Below are 23,842 nucleotides of genomic sequence, written 5' to 3'. Positions count from 1 at the left end.
AAATAGGTGGGTATAAATGTACTATTAATAAAAACATCATAAGAACATCATATAGCACACGATAAAACAGAAATAGATCATAATAAAATTATAACAGGTGAAAAATAATTACATTTTTTTTAAACATTTTTTATAAGAACCATTTTATCTCAAACTCCCCAATTAATCCTTTGGGGACTAATGTCTGTAACTTATGGATCCATCTCATTTCAGCTTTAGATAGCCTAACATTTGAGTTAAAATGGTTCTTATAAAAAAATGTTTTAAAAACACAAAAAAATTTTTTTAATTATTTATTTCACCTGTTCTAATTTTATTATGATCTATTTCTGTTTTATCGTGTGCTATATGATGTTCTTATGATAGATCCAGCCAACCCCCTCCTCAATAGGTAAGGTGGACTGGTTCCGACTACACTAACTGCTGCAGTCATCTGTAATGGCCTGCAGTTGGATTACAGAGTGCACCAGTTTTCCTCCTCAGCTGTTCTCTCCATAACCCCCTCGTTGGATCTTTACAGTAAGAGGCAACTGTCGACGGATTGCCCACTGAGCCCAGCATCAGTACCCAAATTCTGGCGTACCAGTCCCCTGTGACTGGTACGCTGCTGCACAAGTGGTATGGTAGCTACATAAACAGCCATCATATGCTTGGCTACTCTGCGCTCACGTCAGAAATTCTGTGGTGGCGCACCTCCAACTGGGGTCCACTGGGCCGACTATTTGGTCTCTGGGTTGAAATTGTAGATCCAAGATTCATTGCCACTGATTATCTCCTAGGCAGAGTTTGAGTGACTGCCATCAAACCTAGCCAGTAGGTTGTGGCACCAAGTCACCAGAGCCTCCTTCTCGCAAGTCAGCTGATGGGGCATCCAGCAGGCAGAAAACCTTGCTCAGGCCAAGATTTTCATGGTGTATCGAGCGGATGGATACCGATCTCCTCCTCTAACTGGAATACAGTCATCCTGGCGTCCAACTCAACTATGGCCCACACGGCAGCAATGTTATCCTCAGTGATGGCGGATACAGGCTGGCCACAGCGCTCCTAGTCTTCAAGGGACAGTCTCTCGTGCCAAAATTCTGCAAACCACTCAAACAGTGGTTCGGGGCAGTGCTTTCTCCTCAAAAGCAGCTTGCAGTTGGCCAAAACTGTCCTGCTGTCGCAGACCACTCAGTCATAGAAGATCATGGCTCTCTAGTGGCCTCTGTTGAGCTCCATAACGAGTTTGTGAAGGATGTGAACAAGCTGACTTCTTCGGAGTGCATTGCTGCTTATATACGGCTGTGGCCCTAAAATTTCACAAGAACTTTAGTCATTCAGAGATTACAGGTCACAACCAGACAGTCAGATTGGGTCTACTCTACCTATGCACTGCAAATCCAATAATTTATTGCACACCCTTTGTATTCTATTACCAGCTTCTGTAAAAGCTTTTCTCTATCCATAAATAACAAGGTGTCTCTGATTTCACTGTTCAGCTCTCAATAACCGAAAAAAAGGGGCAACAATGACCATTAATTTAATAAGGGTAACTACAATACCCATAACTTTTCTCTGTGCTCCATAAACACACTGTGGGATATTTACGACTATCCTGGAATTCCAGGCTACTCATGAATGGGAACAAAAATTAAAAGGGTATAGTCATCTCATGACCATCATAAATAGATTTAATTGATAAATTGCTGGGCCATCACTTCTGTACAGGAAAACGTGCATCTATTTTCAGAGATCAGCTGCCAAAATCCCTTACAGGCAGGATATTAATTACACCGTTCATGTTTTTGATCATTGTGATATCACCTGGCTTATGTGTAACCAATTTCCACTGTACATCAAGAATCCAATACACTGCTGAGGGTTCTTATATTCTCTCTCAAGCAGAATGGTTGTGTTTGCAAGATTACATTATTCTGGTGAAATAATAATTATTATTGCCCAGCCTCGAAAGAAAAGCATAAAGTAGAATTTAAATACAGCCTAAAATGCAAAATTTATTCTAAATTTAGGGTATACAGCCATTGTCAAAAGTTTTGAGAATGACACAAGTATTGGTTTTCACAAAGTCTGCTGCTTCAGTGTTTTTAGACCTTTTTGTCAGATATTACTATGGTATACTGAAGTAAAATTACAAGCATTTCATAAGTGTCAAATTACATTAAGTTTATGCAACGAGTCAATATTTGCAGTGTTGACCCTTTTTTTTCAAGACCTCTGCAATACGCCCTGGCATGCTGTCAATCAAATTCTGGGCCCATACTGACTGATGGCCGCCCATTCTTGCCTAATCAATGCTTGGAGTTTGTCAGAATTTGTGGGTTTTTGTTTGTCCACCCGCCTCTTGAGGATTGACCACAAGTTCTCAATGGGATTAAGGTCTGGGAGTTTCCTGGCCATGGACCCAAAATTTTGATGTTTTGTTCCCCGAGCCACCTAGTTATCACTTTTGCTCCATCAGGCTGGAAAAGGCATTGTTCATCAAACTGTTCTTGGATGGTTGGGAGAAATTGCTCTTGGGAGGATGTTTTGGTTTTGGTACCATTCTTTATTCATAGCTGTGTTCTTAGGCAAACTTGTGAGTGATCCCACTCCCTTGGCTGAGAAGCAACTCCTCACATGAAAGGTCTCAGGATGCTTTACTGTTGGCATCAATAAAAGCCTTTGACACTTGTGAAATGCTTGTAATTTTACTTCAGTATACCATAGTAACATCTGACAAAAAGGTCTAAAAACTCTGAAGCAGCAAACTTTGTGAAAACCAATACTTGTAATTCTCAAAAATTTTGCAGTGCAGTTGCACAGGAATGGGATTGAAATACCGGCGGCTTAAATCCCGACAGTGACAGGCTAACAGGTGAAGATCCCGACGCCCGGTGGCAAGTATGCCAACCCTCCACTCCCCACCCCCTAACTCTCCATAAGGGGTGTGCCTAACCCTAACCTCCCCCCTAGTGCCTAACCCTAAACTACCCCCCCATGGGTGCCTAAACCTGACCCCCCCCTCCCCACACCCTAAACCTAACCCTCCCGGGTGGGGGGGCCTAACCCCCCCTTCCCCTAGCCTAACCTTCCCCGGGGGGGTGCCTAACCCTAAACCTAACCCCCCCATCCCCAGGCTAAGTGTAGACTTACCCGGTAGAGAGGACGATCGGTCCGGCGTCCCCTGCGTTCTGGCGTCGGGATTAACATAGGAGTCGGTATTTAGGCGAATATGTTAAATCCCTTCCCGGGATTACGATTCGTGATTGAGACCGGCGGCCACAATTACACCCTCGTTGCATATCAGGTACGCCTTTTGTCATTTATCACATGTAAATGGCCCATCTTAGAGCTTTTAATATATTATGCATTAAAATCACTGAGTCTGGCATGGTTGTGCGATTTATTGAAGGATACTGCTCTTTAGGTTTGCTAAATATCATATCTGAGTTGGAGACATCTGCCACCTGCTGTATATATGTAGTTAATAAACTACAGTACCCGGCGCTCCAAAGTAAATATCAAAAATAATAATATTAATCGTCCTCCTGCTAGCTAGTAGCAATCTTTGATCTAGTTGGGACCAAAAAAATTGTATAAACCTGAAAGTAACAAAACTGTAGCTACTGCGCAAGGTGGATAATGATACTTTAGGTCTATACAAAAATTATATATCAGCGGATATCACCGCATCCCGTGAGCGTCACCCCATACTCATTTGATTTCTTGATATGACTATGATTATTTCCATGGGACTGTTTGTACATCTTTAGCGTGGCCACGCTTCAAGTAATTACTGTTGGTTACATAGAGATCAAGCTAAATTCATATTATATATTTTTTAATATATTTTATACATTGTAGCTGGGACGCCAGCACCTTTTTATCAGCCTTATTTTATGTAGTTCATGTGTTCACAATTGTGATTTCTATCTAGTTGACACCATTCTTATCAGATCTGCCACTTAAACAGTTATTGGCATTTCATTATACAGTGTCATTTAGAGAAATTATTACATATTGGCTTGTGACCTTGTTTGTTTATATATGTGTATTCATTGGATATTAAATAGAGATTTTATTCATCCAGTCTCCCATGCATTTCTACAGAGAGCACAAATGCAATTCATTAAATTTTTTGTATAGACAAAGTATCATTATCCAACTTGCGCAGTAGCTACACAGTTTTGTTACTATCTGCACCTGCTGGAGTATTTCTGAATGTATGTTTGTGCATTATACTCGTGGTTATTAACTGGCCCATAAGAAATTACACTATGTGCACCCCCCATCTCTCTCACAACATAGCAAGCCATAAAGCTGTGAATGTCGCAATTTATGGAGAACAATTTGCTACTGAAAATTTGTTCTCACCTCCTAGTCTACTCCAGGCAACAATAAACAAAAAAGAATAGAGAACGGTTTTTATATTTGTGTTTTATTTTAGGAACTATTTTGCATTGATGCTTTTGTACAGTATATCAATTTGTGTTTACTTTCTATTCAATAAGCATTGTAACTTTGTATGAAGGCCCATTTAATAACATCCTTAAGAAATTAATTTGTCTAATAGACTTTGATTTTACAATGCTATAATTATGGAAATAATTATTTGACTTAAAGTAAGTGATTAAATTATGTTGTAATAGCCTTTTGGAATAAGCAAAGGTGTAACTAAAGACTTCATAACAATATTGGCTTTTGAGGAAGCTGTTCCTTACAGCTAAAACAGGATTTTGGTACCTACCGATAAATCCCTTTCTCTGATTCCACAGGGAACACTGGAGGCCAAAGACAGTGGGGTATAGAGGGTGTCAAGTGGAGCTGGCACTTTAAGTTAGCTCCTCCCCCTCTATATCCCCCTAAAAGACCAGTCTTCGGAAACGGTGCCCGAGGGGAGCTGAGAAAAAGACAAACAGAAGAGGAGGTGGCGAAAGCATACAAAATATTTGAAAAGGGTTTAAAAAAAAAACAAAAAAAAAAAACAGGAATACAACCGGAGACAACAAACAGGTCTCTAACAATCATAACATTAAATGACCATAAGCTTGGCAGGAAGGAACAGCGCAGGGTTGGCTTCCAGTGTCCCCTGTGGAATCGGAGAAAGGGATTTATCAGTAAGTACCAAAATCCAGTTTTCTCCTTCATCCACTGGTGACACTGGAGGCCAAAGACATTGGGGACGTCCCAGAGCTCCCATTACAGGCGTGAAAGTGCTGAGAACCCTGCAAAACAGACCGGCCATACTGCGCTGCAGAGGCCACGAACATGTAAAATCTATAAAACAGTGACAGTTTTGAAGCTGGCCAAACCGGACGAGCAGCATCATACAAAACAAATAGAGTCTGTGTTACATATGGCTGCAACCCTATCCATATAAATACGAGGAGCCCTAACATCCAAGGATCCTGGCAAAGGTGAGTGTTGTGGATGAACCAGTACCACAATAGGTTGGTTTATGTGAAAAACCGAAAACACCTTTGGAAGAGAGTCCATTCCTGTACAGAGATCCGCTTTATCCTCGTGAAATACCAATTATGGAGAACAACAGAATAGAACTTTTAGTTCCAATACCCTCCTGGCTGAGGTAAGTGTGAGAAAGTGTTACCTTCCATGAAAGGTATTTTAACTCCACCGACTGCAAAAGTTCGAGCAGAGGAGACTAAGAAAGAGTACGAGATCTAAATACCATGTAGCCATAGGAGGGTGGTTGTAACAGAATCACACCTTGTAGAAAAATCTGTACCACCGGTATGCAAGACCAACTTCTTCTGGTAGAAAAGCACGAGCTGAAATTTGAACCTTCAGCAAACCCAATCGCAGATCGGCTGAGAAACCGGCTTTCAGAAAAAGTATAAATCTGGCTAGGCTGAATTCTATAGGAGGAGCTCCTCTACATTCACACCCAGAAACATAAGTCTTCCAGTTACGATGGTAATGTTTAGAAGTACCTTCCTTCCTAGCTCTAAGCATAGTAGGGATTATACTGGCTGGGATCTCTTAAGTCTCAAAATAGCCCTTTTGACAGCCACGCCTTCCAAAGTAGCTGCTTTTAGTCTGGATAGACTAAAGGACCATGTAGTAAGAGATCTTCTCTCAGAGGCAGTGGCCACAAATAGTCGATCAGCAGAAGGATGGAATACCAAGCTCTGCAAGGCCAATCTGGAGCTACCAATAGAACCTTGGCCTTCTCCATGCTGATGTAGAATCCGAGGAAACAGATAAATTTGAAACGCCACGGTGTTGACAATGCGCCCACTGCCACCGCCTCCAGGTCTCTCGTCCTCGAGCAGTAGAAAGGCAGTTGATGATTTTGTCTGGATGCCATTAGGTCGACCTGGGGAAGACCCCACCATTGGTGACAAACCTGCGGGTGTAGTGCCCATTATTCTCATGTATGCACGTCCTGCTGGCTGAGGTATTCGGCTTTCCAATTTGCTACATCTGGAATGAAGATTGCCAACTTTCCCGCCCAGGTTAGAATCCGGCTTACTTCTTTTGAAGCTGCCGTAATTAATCTACGCCACTGTCGTGGCATTTTCCAACTGGACCCTGATTGCTCGGTTCCGCAACAGGTGATCTGCTGTCTGAATAGCGTAGAACCCTGCCCGCAAAATCCAATATGTTTATTAGCAGACTCTCTTCCAGTGATATCCAGCGGCCATGGAAGTGCTGTTCCTGAATCACCGCTTCACATCCTCTCAGACTCGCGTCTGTGGTGAAAAGAGTCCCATACCACACTCCGAATTTCTTTCCCTCCAGTAGGAGTATAGAGTTCAACCAACAGAGAAGGGGTAACCGAGTACTGGGACTTAACTTGACCCGTTGGTGAAGGAAAATGTGGGATTCGGTTCACAGAGATAAGGGCTAGCTGAAAAATCCTGGAGAGAAATCATCCATAAGGAAAAGGACTAATGCCTTGACCATCTTCCCCAGGAGTCGAATGCAAACATGCACAGATAGCAGATGATGTCGAAGGACCATCCTCACCATTTCCTGAAAGTTGCTTTTTCCTGATTAAGGAACACTTTCTGACATAAGGTGTCCATGAGCATACCCAGAAACTGTAGCTTCTTCGTTGGTTGCATATGAGACTTGGGAAAATTCAGAATCCATCCATGACGAATGAGACGGCTTTGAGTCACTGTGACGTTCTGCAGTAATTGGTCCCAGGAATGGGCCTTGAGCAGATGATCATCCAGGTAAGGGATAATAGTGATCCCCTATTTCCGAAGGAGAGTCGTCATCACAGCCTTGATGAATAACTTGAGGACTGATGATAAGCCGAAGAGTAAGCCCTGATCCTGGAAATGAGAGTTCCTAAATATGAATCTCAAACACCTGGTAAGGCGGCCAGATAGGGATGTGAAGAAGTCGTCCTTGATACCCAGAGATATCTAGTCCTGCAATCCCCGACTGAAGGGACTATTTTGAACTTGAAAATCCATAGGAATAGATTGACATTCTAAAATTTCAGAAATTGTCTGACCGAGCCGTAAGGCTTCGGAACCACGAAAAGACTGGAGTAAAAAACATTGTCCTGTTTGATGTCTGGGAATCTGGACCACCACTGTCGTGGATAGAAGCTAGTGTATAGTTTGCTGTAAAACGATACTCCTGTCATTGGAAACTGGCAAACCTGTGTAAAAAAAACCCAAAAAACAAGGTAACGGAGGTGAGATTCCCGGACCCAAACGTCAGATTTTGTTCATACTACTCTGAAGTCCTGAAGTTGCGCCCACTCTGGGGTCCCCCAGGTGAGAGGAATGCCCATCATGCACTAGTATTAATAGTGGACTAAACCTCATATTGGGTAGATGTAGTTGCGACTGTGCCCCGACCTTCGGATTGATGGTCCTAAAGGGCCAACACGGGGGTCCTGAATAAGAACTTCTAGGGGGAGGAGCAGCAGACAAAATATAAGAGGATTTACCCCCAGTAGCTTGAGAAATCCATATATCTAGATCCACTGCAAGAAAACCAGTACCCGCAAATGTAAGTGTTATCACAGCTTCGATACTGCACTCGCCTTCATGCAGATTACAATGACAGGATGCAGTATCACACCTGCAGCTGTACAAATGGACTTGAGAGTATACTTCAAACCCCTGTCCGATGTCTTTAAAAGACATGTCCCCAGGAAGAGGTAGCGTTGACTTCTCAAACAGCCGCAAGGGTGCAAGGTCTTGCACCCTGACGAAAATACAACATGTATTGAAACGTTGGTGAACAACCTGCCTGCAGAATCTATTTATTTGCATTGAGTGCCGCCATCCCGCTGTTTGTATTGTTTGCTGCCTGACGGTTGTCTGGCTGTAACGGTGGGCACCTGCGATTATCTGTTATTGCTGCTGCTTGTGAAGGAGTGCTGCCGGTGTCTGGTGTGTGTGTGTGTGTGTGTGTGTGTGTGTGTGTGTGTGTGTGTGTGTGTGTGTGTGTGTGTGTGTGTGTGTGTGTGTGTGTGTGTGTGTGTGTGTGTGTGTGTGTGTAATTAATCTCACTCTATCTCAGTGGTACATATATTAAATGAAGGGAAATTCAATGTTGAATTAAACCCAGTAAACAGAGGTCAAATATTTGCATTACAAGGGAAGTTATGCTACTTTCAGTCAGACAAAGAAGCACAGATGAGTGAGATTCAAGAAGTGGATTGTAGTAACAGCTTAAGTACCACCCAATCGGAATCATCGTTATGAGGACCCAGCTGTAGTTTATGAGCAGGTGCAAGGTCATGTTCAAAGGTAGGAAAGGTCAGTTTGGCTTTTTCATTATGCAGAATAAAGTTGGTTACTGAAGTGCAATTACGGTTGGATGTTTGTGTGTATTGTTTAGTGCTATTGCCGGTGTAAAAAATAAATACAACAATGTCGTCCAGGCAAAGTGGTGACTGGTCACCCAAGAAAAAATCCAGGATTGTGGTGTTACGTGAAAATGGCCTTTCGTATGCAGCAATTGCGAGAGAAGTTGGTGGGAATGTGACAAAACATCAGGAGTACGAAAGTTTTGTTTACAGTATCAGGAAACACAATCTATACAAAACAAAGAAGGAAAAGGCCGGAAAAAGTGCACAACAGCTGTTGATGATAGGAGAATAAAACAAATTTGCGTCAGGGACAGATGGATGTCATCTGCGGCCATTAGCAGTGAACTGAGTGCAACTGGTGTTTTTGCCAGTGCAAGAACGGTACAGAGAAGACTAATGGAGGTTGGCCTAAAACGTAGGATTCCCTGAAAAAAGCCATTGCTAAATAAATAGCAGCGGCAGAAACGAATACAGTGAGCAAAAGAACACATTGCATGGACAGAAGGTCAGTGGAAACAAGTGATATGGAGTGACGAAACAAAGATATCGATATTTGGTAGTAATGGGAGAAAATATGTGAGACGTCGCATCGGAGAAGAGGTGCATCCAGATTGCATTCAAGCGGCAACAAAGAATGCTACAAGTGTTATGATCTGGCCATGTAGGACACCGTGATCACGCTGAGAGAAAAAAATTGTGGGTCAAAGGGACCCCTCACTTTAAAAAATTGGGGTCCTACTCCAGTTTCTGGGTCTCATCATATATTATAGGGGTGAAAAAAACGTGAATACATGCAAGTGCAATAATAATATAAACACTCCCTCGTGAGGTGGCTGCCACTCCTTCCTGGATATGGTCTATTCAAGAAAAACCATAAAAGAAGAAATTGTATAAAGAACTGAAGGAAGGGCGCCTTCAGTGTACCAGTCTTAAAACTGGTACACTGAAGGCACCGTTCCTTCACGTCATATATATATATGCAACAACGGCTTGGCACTCTTCCTCTTATGTATAGATGGGTGCCCTCTGCAGAAAATCACAAAACAGGCAGCAGTGGCAGCGGCACTCCTCAGTAAAGAATATGAGACTGGTTACAAAGAACCTAATTTACTTCTTCAACGTTTCAATCACAATAATGATTTTCATCAGGAAGACAATACTAAACAATAAGACACTTACCTAAATAACATCTAAGAAAACACCACGAGTGCGGCTGGCTCCATCCGTCCACTGGGGGCGTCTGACGTCATCGCATAGCACTACGCAGCTAGCGCGGCGTCAGCAAACCCGTTACCAAGGAAACAAAGACAACAATTGTGACATAACTATACCGGCACCAATAACTAAAAATAACATAAGATCATAGCAGCGGTATAACTTAAGGGGATCAGAAAACAATAACAGTGACCTAACTAATAAAGACTTGGTATAATTCCAAAAAGAGAAGCTTCTACTTAGGTAAGTGTCTTATTGTTTAGTATTGTCTTCCTGATGAAAATCATTATTGTGATTGAAACGTTGAAGAAGTAAATTAGGTTCTTTGTAACCAGTCTCATATTCTTTACTGAGGAGTGCCGCTGCCACCCCGGACAACACCTCCCTCCGCATGCTGTAATCATCCCTATCGATGCAACTTCCGGCGGCAGTGACTCATGCGTCACTGCCTAACCTCCCATCTCACGTTGCCATGGAGACCACAGCGCTTGCGTTCCACACAGGAAACATCCAACAGCACCAAACGGATGCACCTGCGGGAACCCAAGCAAGCCAAAGCATGTAGTATCCCCAGTCAACGGATGTACATAATAATAAAATCTATTCAGGGATATGGATGCTGATACAGAGTGCCGGCAGAACTGTGGAGAATAGATATATAGATAGATAGATAGATAGATAGATAGATAGATAGATAGATAGATAGATATTAAAACCAAGCCAGAAGAGTATAAAAGCAGTCACAACACATCATTACTGTCAATTTACTGATCAGGTGACATGTATCATGTGAGGAGATAGTGAAAACCTGCTCTGCTGTTTGGGAAGAGTTCGGGTTTTCTGCTGTAGCTATACTGCGCACTTAATTACAATCCCTATTATTCCAGCTCCTTACCTGGACAGGCTTGTACAAAGCACCTTTGACTGTGTCAAACTGGGAACCAGAACATTGTCCTCCTGGCAGATGTTCCCTCATCACATCTTAGCAGAAGGTGTTGATTATTTTCCAGAAGTGTTCCCTCTTCACCTCGCCTAAGCTCCTGCACTGCCTCTGATCGGTGTGATTTACCGCCGGACGCATGTCTGGCAGTTGGAATCCCGACACCAGCAGGCCGGCAGCAGTGGATATCCCTATCGTCTAAAGGTAAGTACTTACTAACCTAGGGCCTGATTCAGACCCACTCGCGAGCGGCTGTACGCTCGCAAGTGGGTCGATGGTCTGCACTGAGCATGCGCACGACGGAGGGAGCTCCGTCGTGCGCATGCGCCAGACACGACGAGCGAAGGACTTTCCTTCGCTCGTTGTGTCCGATCAAAGGGGGCGTGCTGTCAATGTTGATTGACAGCACGCCCCCTTTGGTGGGCGTGCCGGGGGCGTGCCTCCCTGACGGGGGCGTTCCCACGGGAACGCCTCCCGTCAGAAGCCGGCCCACTGACATCACTAGTGATGTCAGTGGGAGTGATTTTGGCTCTGATAGAGCCAAAATCACTCCGGAGCTTGCGGTTGAAAACCTCAACCGCAGGCTCCGGCTCGCAATTTCGATGGTCGCGATGGTCACGACCATCGCGGCCATCAAAATGCACGCTCGTATAGCCTGTGGGTGGTGACCCACAGCTATACGAGCGTCCAGGAGGACGCTCCATGAAAAAGGAGCCCGGCCCTCATGCAGAGCGTGCGCTCTGCTCAGAGCGTACGGCTCTGAATGAGGGCCCTAATTCCCTCCCCTAACCCTAACCTCCCCCCCCCCCCGCCCCTGTGCCTAAACCTAACCCCCACTTCCCCGCTGAATAAACCCAAGTCCCCCGGGGGGGTGCCTATGCCTAACCCCCCCTTCCCCTAGCCTAAACCTAACGTCCCGGGGGTGGGGGTGCCTAACCCTAAGTCCCCCCGGGAGCCCTAAACCTAACCCTCCCCCCGCTGCGGCTGTTCGCGCCCGGCATCCCTTCGATCGGGATGCCGGGCGCCGGTCTCCCAGGGTATGTTTAATAACAGGCGTCGGCATATCGATGCCTGTCTTTAGACCCTAGCCGGGATATGACAGTCGGAAAGCCGGCTGTTGGGATTAGGTCCGCCGGCTTCCTGACTGCATACCTGTTCAATAGATAGTCGGGGGTCGGCAAGGACCCAGCGTGCACGCGCATCGATGGTCCTTGCCGGCTATCCACTTGGACTTTCTGCACGTTCCGACCAAGACCTCCTGGTTTTGGTCGCATCGTGCAGAAAGTCGGCAAATGGATAGGCCCCTTAAGTCTTGTTTTCACTGCATAACTTCCCTTGTAATGTAAATATTTGAACTTAGTGTTGAATTCAGCATTAAATTTCATTTAATTTGATATATAAAATCATTGCACTGCATGAAGTGTAAAAATGCCCACACACATAGCGATCTGCACACGATGTGTGCGGTTTCCCCTGAACTCTCCCCAGGCAGCTCCCACACACACACACACACATTATAATGAATGAATGTATATATACACATACACATATATACACACACAGTATATATTATACAACACACAAATGCTCTCCTTGTACATTAAATCGGTGTGCTCAACCTGCTGAGCCACAGCTATACTTAAGTGCAAGAGTCTTGGCATGCAAGGGAGGTGAACCTATGGGACCAATCACGTTACCCCATCTGGGTAGACTGAACTTTACAGTTGGGACAGACTTGTGACAGGAGAGCAGTGCAGTTATGCTACTCCGCTAGACAGAGCAGCCTGCTGCTGTTATACCGCCTCTTTAATAATAACCTGGCTACCCTGCTACTCGGGGAGCCAGGGAATACGCACAGGAGCTGCTGGGCTGCCGACGGTAGTGACTGATGGGGGACCATAAGCGCAATGCAAGCAGCAGCATGTGGAACCCCCTATATGTAGACAGTGCGTCTAAGCAGTTGGGGAGCCCAGACGAAGTGTGCGCACTTGCGAGCGGGTCCCCACCGGCAGCTCCATCGACGCAGACAGGCAGTGCACCTACTGCCTGTCTGTCCATTTGATCTTCTTACTTCAGCGCAGCCGCGCTTTCTAACTAATAACAAAACCTTGAGAAGGAGTGTAAAACACATTCGGCTCCAGTCGGGCACGAACTAAGACTGAGCTTGTAGGGAGGTATTGAGGGGAAGGAGCTAGTCACACTTCAAAAGATTTAAAGTGCCAGCTCCACTTAGCACCATCTATAGCCCACTGTCTTTGGCCTCCAGTGTCCCCTAGTGGATGAAGGAGAAAATCATGAGTCGTTAACAGCACCCGATTCATACGGGACCTTTTACCCAGAGAGGATCCTTTTGTCGACTTTGGAAAACAAGCAATACGGCAGGCATCATCTCCTGAATGTGGAGAAGACAGATCTGGATTCTACCCTGTTTACACAATCCGCCAACTGCTAAACTGAAATCCATCATTGCATACCTTCAGAGAACATATGGATTTATGACAATTGCAGTAACATTCTTATGTCGTGACTGTAACACGTCGTTAGTCACGCATATGCTATCACACTAACATCTGAGTACCCTCTATCCAAGACATTGACCCTGCTACTGACTCCTGTATATCTATACTGTTAGAAAGGAGATCGAGGAGGAGATGATTTTACAGACATAATTCAGGTGTGTGAAATTAGCCACTTGGAATTATATTTCAGTGAGGAACATTTACCATTTTGCCTGCACTTCCATATATATATAGATCACAGGTTCAGGCAACTACAACACGTGTGATTATCCTCAATTACATCACAAAAAAAAGAAATGGATGTGTCCTATACTTACTGCAGTACTTTGAAATGTATTATCGTATTTTAAAGATGTTTAATAATCACAACAACCTGTACCTTTCAGTGCTCTCTCCAGAAATTCCCCAAAGCCAGGCGACAGACCAAGCCCCATCATAGGAGGCAAGCAGCAAACACCCACCGCGCATCCTCCCACTCTGCATGCTACCACTGCCCAGTAAACTCCAGGCAGAAGAGTGGGAGATGGCGAGTCTGCAACCCACCACCAGTGCAAGTCAGCCCGTGGCAAGTGCCAAGGTGGAGCGAGCAGATGGTCAGAGCCCTCCCTCCAGCAGACACACCCCTGCTCATATAATGTAATATATATCAAAATGGCCCTCGGCAGAAAAAAGGTTCCCCACCCCTGCTTTAACCCCTCTGCAACATAATCGTTCTCCTCAAACTCCTCTTACTAACATAATATAATAATGTTATAACTTACTATATGGTATGGGTGGTAATTTTTAGAACAGAAACCAGGATACCAATAATGCATTCCTCTGAAAGTATACAGTGCATCTGGAAAGTATTCACAATGCTTCACTTTTTCCAAATTTTGTTATGTTACAGCCTTATTCCAAAATGGAATAAATAAATTTTTGTCCTCAAAATTCTACACATAATTCCCCATAATGACAACGTGTAAAGTTTTTTATGAGATTTTTGCATGTTTTATATAAAAAAAAAATAATAATAATAAAAAAAAAAAATCACACGTACATAAGTATTCACAACCTTTGCTCAATACTTTGTTGATGCACCTTTGACAGCAATTACAGCCTCAAGTATTTTTGAATATGATGCCACAAGCTTGGCACACCTATCTTTGGGCAGTTTTACACATTCCTCTTTGCAGCACCTCTCAAGTTTCATCAGGTTGGATGGGAAGAGTCGGTGCACAGTCATTTTCAGATCTCTCCAGAGATGTTCAATTGGATTCCAGTATGGGCTCTGGCTGAGCCACTCAAGAATATTCACAGAATTGTCCTGAAGCCACTCCTTTGATACCTTGGCTGTGTGCTCATGTCGTCGTCCTGCTGAGAGATTAACCGTCGCCCCAGTCTGAGGTCAAGAGCGCTCTGGAGCAGGTTTTCATCCAGGATGTCTCTGTACATTGCTGCATTCATCTTTCCCTCTATCCTGACTAGTCTCCCAGTTCCAACCGTTAAAAAAACATCCTCACAGCATGATGCCACCATTCTTCACTGTAGGGATGGTATTGGCCTGGTGATGAGCAATGCCTGGTTTGCACCAAACATAACGCCTGGCATTCACACCAAAGAGTTCAATCTTTGTCTAATCAGACCAGAGAATTTTGTCTCTCTTGGTCTGAGTCCTTCAGGTGGGCTGCCAGGTGCTTTTTACTAAGGAGTGGCTTCCGTCTGCCCACTCTTATATACAGGCCTGATTGGCGGATTGCTGCACAGATGGTTGTCCTCTCTCCACAGAGGATTGCTGTAGCTCTAACAGAGTGACCATCGGTTTCTTAGTCACCTCCCTGACTAGGGCCCTTCTCCCCCGATTGCTCAGTTTAGACGAACGGCCAACTCTAGGAAGAGTCCTGGTGGTTCCAAACTGCTTCCATTTACGGATGATGGAGGCTAATGTGCTCATTGGGACCTTCAAAGTAGCAGATATTTTTCTGTACCCTTCCCCAGATTTGTGCCTCGAGACAATCCTGTTTCGGAGGTCTACAGACAATTCCTTGGACTTCATGCCTGGTTTGTGCTTTGACATGAACTGTCAATAGTGGGATCTTATATAGACAGGTGTATGCCTTTCAAAATCATGTCCAGTCAACTGAATTTACCACAGGTGGTCTCCAATTAAGCTGTCGGAAAATCTCAAGGATGATCTGTGGAAACAGGATGCGGCTGAGCTCAATTTTGTGCTTCATGGCAAAGGCTGTGTACATGTGATTAGTGTTTTTTTTTTTTCTATCAAAATTTGCAAAAATCTCAAACATTTTTTACACGTTGTCTTTACGAGGTATTGTGTGTCGAATATTGGGGACAAAAAATAATTGACTACATTTTGGAATAAGGCTGTAACAATGTGGAAAAAGTTAAGCTTTGTGAATACTTTCTGGATGCAATGTAAATTCAGCCCATCTCTACCACAAACATTCTGTAAATAGGGAAATACCAGGCACTTTGTAATTTGCTAGAAACAAGCAGAAGATGAGATTTAAGAAAATTTCTGCCTGTGGCAAAGCTTTTACAGCATTCTAGGAACAAAACATACATGGAAGATGACAAAGAATATTTTAGCAGTCCCCAATTCAGACGAGGAGTCCTTAATGTAGCAATCCTCAGCAACCGCTTCAGGTCCTAACAGACAGAACTTCAAAAGAGCAGAATGTTGTACAATGACAGAATGTATAAAAAATGTGGGGGCTGGGCACTGCCACAGGAGATGCTCAGTACTTCCTAAGATCTTAGCATCAACCACACAGATAACTAGCCATCAGAGAATATACTTACATCCTGGGATTTACATTAAAGACTGAATCAGACACTAATGTATATTAATAGCACTTCAAAACTAATGTATCTGCAGCTCTAAAATCTAAAAAAGCACCAATATATATACAGAAGTACGCACATACTTTTGGCAGCTTTCCAGAGAAGACGACATTGTAATACATATGTGACAAATAAAATCCTTACCTTTAATGGGGAAATATGAGAATGAGACACAAGCCCATGGACATTCTCTATCTGAGAGATATTCTTCTCAGAGATCTGAACTAACTCTGGACTTCTACCCTCGTTCAGGTTGTGAGGGGAGCTGGGCTCTTGAGACAGGACGTCATCATCTTGGTAACGATATTTCTAGGAGAAAGAAGTAAAAAACAAAAACCTTATACTAAAGTGTGTATTGAAGATTTCATATAATATTCCTATGACATCACTAAACAGGCATTTAGTGCTCCACTTAATGGGGTCAATTCAATTCAGTGTGATTTAAATAGCGCCAGGAAGGAGTTCCTAGAGCTATTCAATTGACTGTGCTGTGTCCTGCACTTAAGCTGGATACACACCTTTACAAATCAGCAATTGATCGGGTAAAACTATGCCGATCAGCCATGCAATGTGTCCCCAGTGTGACCCCCAGTCAGCTGCCTGTGAGCTGCATACACACTGTGCAGACATAGAACAGTGTGTACGGGCCTCCTTAAGCCAGGCGTTAAGTCGTGATTACCGTCATTTTCCGAAGTGCCAGTCGCGATGCGGTTAGCGCACACGCAAACCCGGAAACCACCATCGTACCACTAGATTAGTCTGATTTCTGCTCGCACCACCTGATGCTGTGAGCAGAAATCCTTTAGTCTGGGATTTACAGCGTGGTCAATTGAATATCTAGGGAACTCTTAAAATTGCCCCCTACAATCCTAAAAGAAAGAACATGCTTTAAAAACAAATACGATCTTCACATTTTACACATTGCTTTGTTTTAGTATTAGTATATATTATATGGACTATGTTCTAGGATTCATCATTTATATACAGACATGTAGAAATGTATTGGTACCTGTCCACAAAAGAACCAATGGTTTTTCTCTGAAATAACTTCAACATCAAACATTATTCCATATTTAAAAAGAAATTAAACACTGCATTTGATTTTTAATTCAACAGAATATTTTAAATATAAAAAAGAAAACATGGACAAAAATTATGGGATCATTAACCTAACATTTTGTTGTACAACCTTTAGAGGTAGTCCCTGCAAACAAATTATTCCTGTAGACTTCTGCACCTGTCAGATAGTTTGGCTCACTCTCTCTAAGCAAACGGTTCCAACTGTCTCAGGTTTAATGGGTGCCTTCTCCAGGCTGCAAGTTTCAGCCCGTTCCATAGGTGTTCAATAGCATTTAGATCTAGGGTCCTCTGCGCCTCTAGTTGTGTCAGCGTGTCTGCCTGATACACGATGACTGGGATGCCGTTCCTCTCACCGGCCCGCCGAGACACTTCGGGGATTCCTGCGCTCTCGCAGGATCACGAGGTCCACGGGTTTCAGCAGACACACCAGTTGCTCGACTCGACCAACGGCGAGGAGACTAGTTTTAGTGGATGGAGGTGGTTGGTATGGATAGGTGAAGATAGTATGACTGGTTTCCAACGCATATCGGCTATTCAGCCTTCCTCAGGGAATTCAGGTGAGGCATCTTGGATATGGCTCCTATACATAGTAGTCTGTATATGTAGCCATCATGGTTGTGGTCTCAATCAGCGCCATATTGCTTATGGTGGTTGCTGGTTTGACTCAGGTGCCATTTTTGAGATGGTATACATCCTTTCTACACCATTTTTGTATGCATACATACATATATATACATACATACATACACATACATACACACACACACACACTATATATAAATATATATATATATATATATATATATATATATATATAGTCTGGGCGGGAGTTAATTTAGCGTTCAATAAATACAGGTATGTGGTTAATATAGAAAGATAGATGTGTACCGATACATTATTACCCCTATTCCATTAATTGAATCCAGATCAGAGATGGTGATCCAACGAGGGTGGATATTTACCTAGTAATTAATGCCTTTATTTCATTATCCACATTAAGACCTTGTGGTTTGAAAGTTTTGAGGGTGAAGATCCACCCGAGTTCCTCTCTGTTAAGTGTCTTTACAAGATTCCCCCCCTCTCCAGTTTTTCTCAATGAGGCTGATCCCCATGCATTCCATACATTCTAGGTTCCGATTGTGGTTTTCTTTAAAGTATAGGGAGAGGTTATGGGGTTTCTAACGCTTTCTTGATGTTCAGATGGTGTTCGGAGATCCCGACTTTTAGTTTACATCTGGTCCTTCCTGCCAGAAGCATAGGCCCACAGGAAAAAAAATAAAATAACTTTCATGGCCACCCCCACATCACAGTAATAAAGTAACATAAATTTTTTTATCTTAGAAAAAGTAAAGCATAATAATATTTTTCATTGCTCGACTCACAAATCCCAGGATTGAAAAAATGAGGCGAGATTGGCTTCCCTAATCAGTGGTTCCCAATCTGTGCGCTGTGGCACCCCAGGCAGGTGGCCTAGCGAGGCTGCCCAGAATTATTATTTCTTACTTTTTTTTTTTTATGCATGCGGGAGAGGGTCGGTTTGGGGAGCGAACAGGGAGAGCTCTACAGAATAGATATTTACAGAATAGACATAAAATCCACCTTGGTCTAGCAGGAGGGAGGGGGAGGAGGAGCTTTAAATAGAAAGGATATTTACAGAATAGACAAAATCTATCTATATTTTTTTAGATTGGAACAATAATGTTGTATCATAGCACTTTGCAGTGTAGTAGGGCGGTCACAAATGCAGCACAAAATCAAGAGATATGCAAATCAGTCAAATACTCTGAACCGCTGCCTAGCGTGTTAAAACTAATTACTTTGTTCTATACTTAAACCAGTATCCAATGGGGCTAATTAACTATTCAGATATCCAAAGACCTTCCCTTCATGATGTCTTACTCAATTCCAGTCCAAAGGTTTTTTTTCACCACTGCCCACAGCCCCCTCATTACCAAATTATCTTCAGCATGTCTCGTTCTCAGTTTCGATTTATACAAACTTTCAATGACCACTCTAAATGAAGTGACATGACTCTATACCCTTTAATAAAAATGTGATTAGATTGTAACTCTTGACTTTGTTCTGATCAATACAAGTTATAGCTTTTGCTCATGCATACACACAAATGCCGTCCACCCACATCCCGCTGCCTTTTCATATTCCATTTAAAATAGCAGCCCGAGTAAAACATAAATTTTGCTAATTTGGTTGTTTGGCAGTCTGTGCAAAGAACCAACTGCAAGATTTGCCATGCAGTCTGGTCAGATTACATCAAGCACAATCAGAGCTCATTGGCAAACAATATTTTTAATAATTTTTTAATTATATAATATACAATTATATACAAATATTCAGGCGATAGGGTTTGGATCAAATCACACAATAGATATAAAAAAGGAGCTTTAATCACAGCAGCTCATACACAGGAGGTATCGTGTTAGTCCCTTCCAGATCATTTACACAGTATAAACACCACAAAAATGAACAGCACTGGTGATAACGAAACAAGTACATGCCAAAATCACACTTCAACTGACAGTGATGGAGCACATATAAATTAGTAGCACAACTGGAGCTCATATTAAATCTGTAATATATGGACAGAAATAAAATTCTAAAAAGGAGCTTAAAGTGGTCCATACACTAAACTATCATTCCAACCAACTAACTGGCTGGTTGAAAGGATAATCTGCTGATGTGTGGTAGGAAATGATAATCTGATGTTTGCTCCCACACCCTGGAAAATTGCCAAAACGGTCGTTCCAACTAGCAGGAGAAATAAAATGTTTGATTTCTCCCTATCAGTTGGCCAATAACCGTTTCAGTGTAGGGGGGAGTTAAGTCGGGAGATGAAATTTACCGCAACTAATGCCCAGGGCTTAGTTGCGGAAAACTGCGTTTCCCAACATAAGTGCCAGGCACGCTGCTGTTCGTGTGCGTGGTAAATCCGCAACTAGCATTGCAGTACTATTTAAGTCGGATTTCTGCTCGCATCTCAGGAGGGTGAAACCAGAAATCTTCTAGGTCGCAGGTTTACAGCGCAGCAAATTGAATAGGTCTGGGCACTCATTCCCGGAGCTAAACAAGCTCATGTTCAATAGAATTGCCCCCAAAATTAGCAAATTTATCACAAGCCAGGTTTTAACTAGATAAGTTGTTTGCTTTGTGTTTAACATTTGCACATGGGTATCTTGGCAGCATGAAGATTTAAAAGATTGTGTAGATCTGCAACAGCCATAAAAGGATGTTACCAATTTAAAAGCTTTCCCTCTGCTAATCTACACACAAGATCTTTTCCTCTTACAATGGTTAGCATTGCTGCCTCAGAGCATCTGAATGGGATTCATTTACAACCAGGAGACTATCTTAGCTTGTGTGTTTGGCTCAGGTTTTCTCCTGGTGCTTAGGTGTCCTCACACAATCCATAAAAGTATTTTAATATTCTGAACAAAATGCTCCCCTATGTGTGTGTGTTTTTTGGCATTTAGACTTAAGCCGGCCATACACTGTGCGATATAGTAGCCGATCTGACGGATTGGCACAATATAGCTGCGTACCATGTATGGGCATGATATTGCCCAGTGCGTACTCCCGTGGGGTCGTACATCGCACCCCCAGATCCTACGGAAAATTCACTCGATCAAGGGATGTGATGTACGTCCCCATGTTGCGCTATTCGGGTGAGGGAAGGGGGTGCCTGCATATCGGGCGGTCGGCCACCACTTCGCTCTGTGTGTGAGAACCGCCCGATATGTTCGTAATCAGATCGGCCATCATCATACATGGTGAATATCGCACTGTGTATGCCCTTCTTAAGGTTCTCTGGAAAGCACAGCATTACGGTACCAATACACAAAAACTATACATTTATAAACATACATACTGCAAGCAAGTGATTGTAAAAAAACAAAAAAAATAGTCACTTGACTGCAATATGCTAGCCCCTAACCAACACGTGGAACCATGGTCAGCACATTAGATCCTGTAAGAAAAACTTTGTCAACCAACATACCATCCACTAGTCACAACTTTACTTAGAACAGTAAACAAACTAGCTTTTCCTGCCATAACACAATTCCCTGATATTACTCTTTACAGAGATCTCATTTTAATAAAGTATGTGCCACAGGTATACATTTTCACTTCTAGGTTAATTTAACATTTACCTACATATTAACCCTTAAGTTTATTTTTGTTTAAAAACTTTTTAACCCATCAGTTTAATTATCTTGTCTGACAAAAATAAAAGCTTGGCAATGCAGTGTACAGAGCGGAAGTCTGCTGTCCCTAGACCAGGGGTTCCCAACCACGGTCCTTAAAGGCACACTAAATGCAGGTATCCACTACCCGACAATGAAAAGACTGAACGATATCGTTATCGTTCAGTCGTTCACTACACTGCAGGGTGCCCACACTGAAAGATATGTCGTTCAGTGCAGGCACAATCAATCATCTGCAAACATGCTGAACCTTACGATATAGTCAGGCTGACCAGCATGTTTGTATGATGATCAAATTTTCAACCGATGTTCTAACGATTATCAATATCGTTATCGTTCAATCTCTCATACTAATCGTCTAGTGGATAGGCTCCTTAGCAGTCTCTTGAGCACAAGTGACTTAATTAATGCCTCCGTTACTTTGATTTAACCATCTGTGAACAATCATGGATATCACTAAAACCAGGACTGTAAAGGTGCATACACACGTAACTATTTTGTAACCAACGATTTTCTGTCAGATTTTTCCTTGAAAAAATGAACAATTTTTTGAAGTGTAATACTACTTTGGTTATTAGTTTACATTTCAATATGAGCAAGGTTTTTTTAACTGACATTACCTATATTAGTAAGTCAAGCACAGGTATTCGAGATTTCAAAATTATTTATGTTGTACAATAGGGGAATTGGGATAGACCCCTGAATACCAGCAGCTGTTATATCAGATCAAGTGTGCACGGGCTCTAACAACCATTTATTAACTCAGGTCTGCTTGAATTTAATTGATCATCATTAAATTAGCTCTTGTTTTAAACTTAGTACAGTAACATAGATGTGATGGTGCACAATTAATGGTCCTTAATACCACTTTCAGACATACTGAGATTGCCGGGAATTTGGCCTGCCACGGCCAAATTCTCGGGATCTCATGTATGTCTGAAAAGTACCTACCCAGAAACATGTTCCCGGGTAGCCAACCCTCCAATTGACCAGGGAATTTCCCGGGAGTTAAGTGCCGGGAAATTACCCTGCTCATATCTGAATGGTGCTACCCGAGAATTTACTCCTGAGCTGCACCAAGCAGCTTTTACATTGAGTGGGCAGCGCAGAGCGTCCCATAGGACGCTCAGCGCTGCCGCTCACCACCCCCTGCGCCAGTGGCTGTGTCGCTGTAGATAGAGTCAGCGACCTTGGCTGGATCCTCAGGCACAGAGAACCGCAGTCGGACACAGAGGACACCCGCCGGCGCTGGAAACAGACGATGGGTCTTTGCCACAGCGGGCACCTTCCGCACTCCCGCTGGACCACCAGGGAAAATACTATGGAATAAAACAAATAATTTAATAAAATTAAAAATGGCTGCATTGTGATTGGCCGGCTCCCTGCTGCATTTTGATGACATCAGCGGCAGCCGGAGAGGGGATGGGCTAGGAGGGGCAGACGGCAGAGGAGAGGCAGGTAATCTGAAAAACCCGGCTTATGTCTGAAAGGGGTCTACCTGGGAATTTCCCGGGTAGACGCTGTAGTGTAAAAGGGGGGTCTCGACCCCGGGATTCTGCACAGGAGAAATTCCCGGGTCTGAGCAGGAAATTTCCCGGGTCGTATGTCTGAAAGGGGTATAAGTTAAGTGAGAATTCAGGAGGAAAAGGCATTCAATGCTGAGGCACCAAGTGCCAGCAATATAATGTTTGTGCCAGCATGTCATGGCATTCCATTTTGCAGCTTACTTGTACATTTTAGTTTTCACAGTATTTCCGGATGACAACTTTCAATTCATTCTGCAGTGTAGTTAGCTTGTGGAAGCAGAGATAACATTATGAAAATTTCCCTGGTTCAATGTGAACAATTTTAGCGCAATTGCGGAACAAGGCGCATATTTTGTACTACAGTTTTTAAAATTTTGCTCTTAGTCTGTATTATTGTGTATGTAAAGTATTACATCGATCATAAAACATTTTTCCACAAGAAATGCAAAAAAAAAAAAAATTCTCTTCAACTCTATTCTGCAATGCATGATTTAATATTGCTTTCTAGAAATAAAACAAAGTTTGTACAAATACACTTAACTATAAAAAGCTGCACTGTGCAAGCAACAAATATTCAAAATCAGGCAGACAATGCTTCAATTTGGGAAAATTTAGCTTACATCATTCACAATGGATTCCACTTATGTTTTAAATCATTTAACTAAGTGACATGCTTTCCAAACAAATACTAAATCTGCTGAAAATAAAATACACCA

At 43.0% G+C, this 23,842-nt stretch overlaps 1 protein-coding gene across 20 annotated transcripts in view; it reads right to left on the bottom strand.

The window, feature by feature from the left end:
* The window catches only part of DLG1 (discs large MAGUK scaffold protein 1), a 385,534-nt gene that overhangs the window by 261,021 nt on the left and 100,671 nt on the right, over positions 1–23,842 (bottom strand). For all 20 annotated transcript variants that reach the window (XM_088444821.1, XM_088444828.1, XM_088444822.1 and 17 more), the window contains exon 4: positions 16,445–16,609. In XM_088444821.1, the coding sequence (XP_088300947.1) occupies positions 16,445–16,609 (165 nt within the window). The remainder of the gene's footprint in view (positions 1–16,444; positions 16,610–23,842) is intronic.

The sequence above is a fragment of the Taudactylus pleione genome, unplaced genomic scaffold (genome assembly GCF_031769625.1).
Source record: "Taudactylus pleione unplaced genomic scaffold, aTauple2 ptg000372l, whole genome shotgun sequence".
Classification (NCBI taxonomy): Eukaryota; Metazoa; Chordata; class Amphibia; order Anura; family Myobatrachidae; genus Taudactylus; species Taudactylus pleione.
This window is presented reverse-complemented; position numbering and strand designations above follow the sequence as displayed.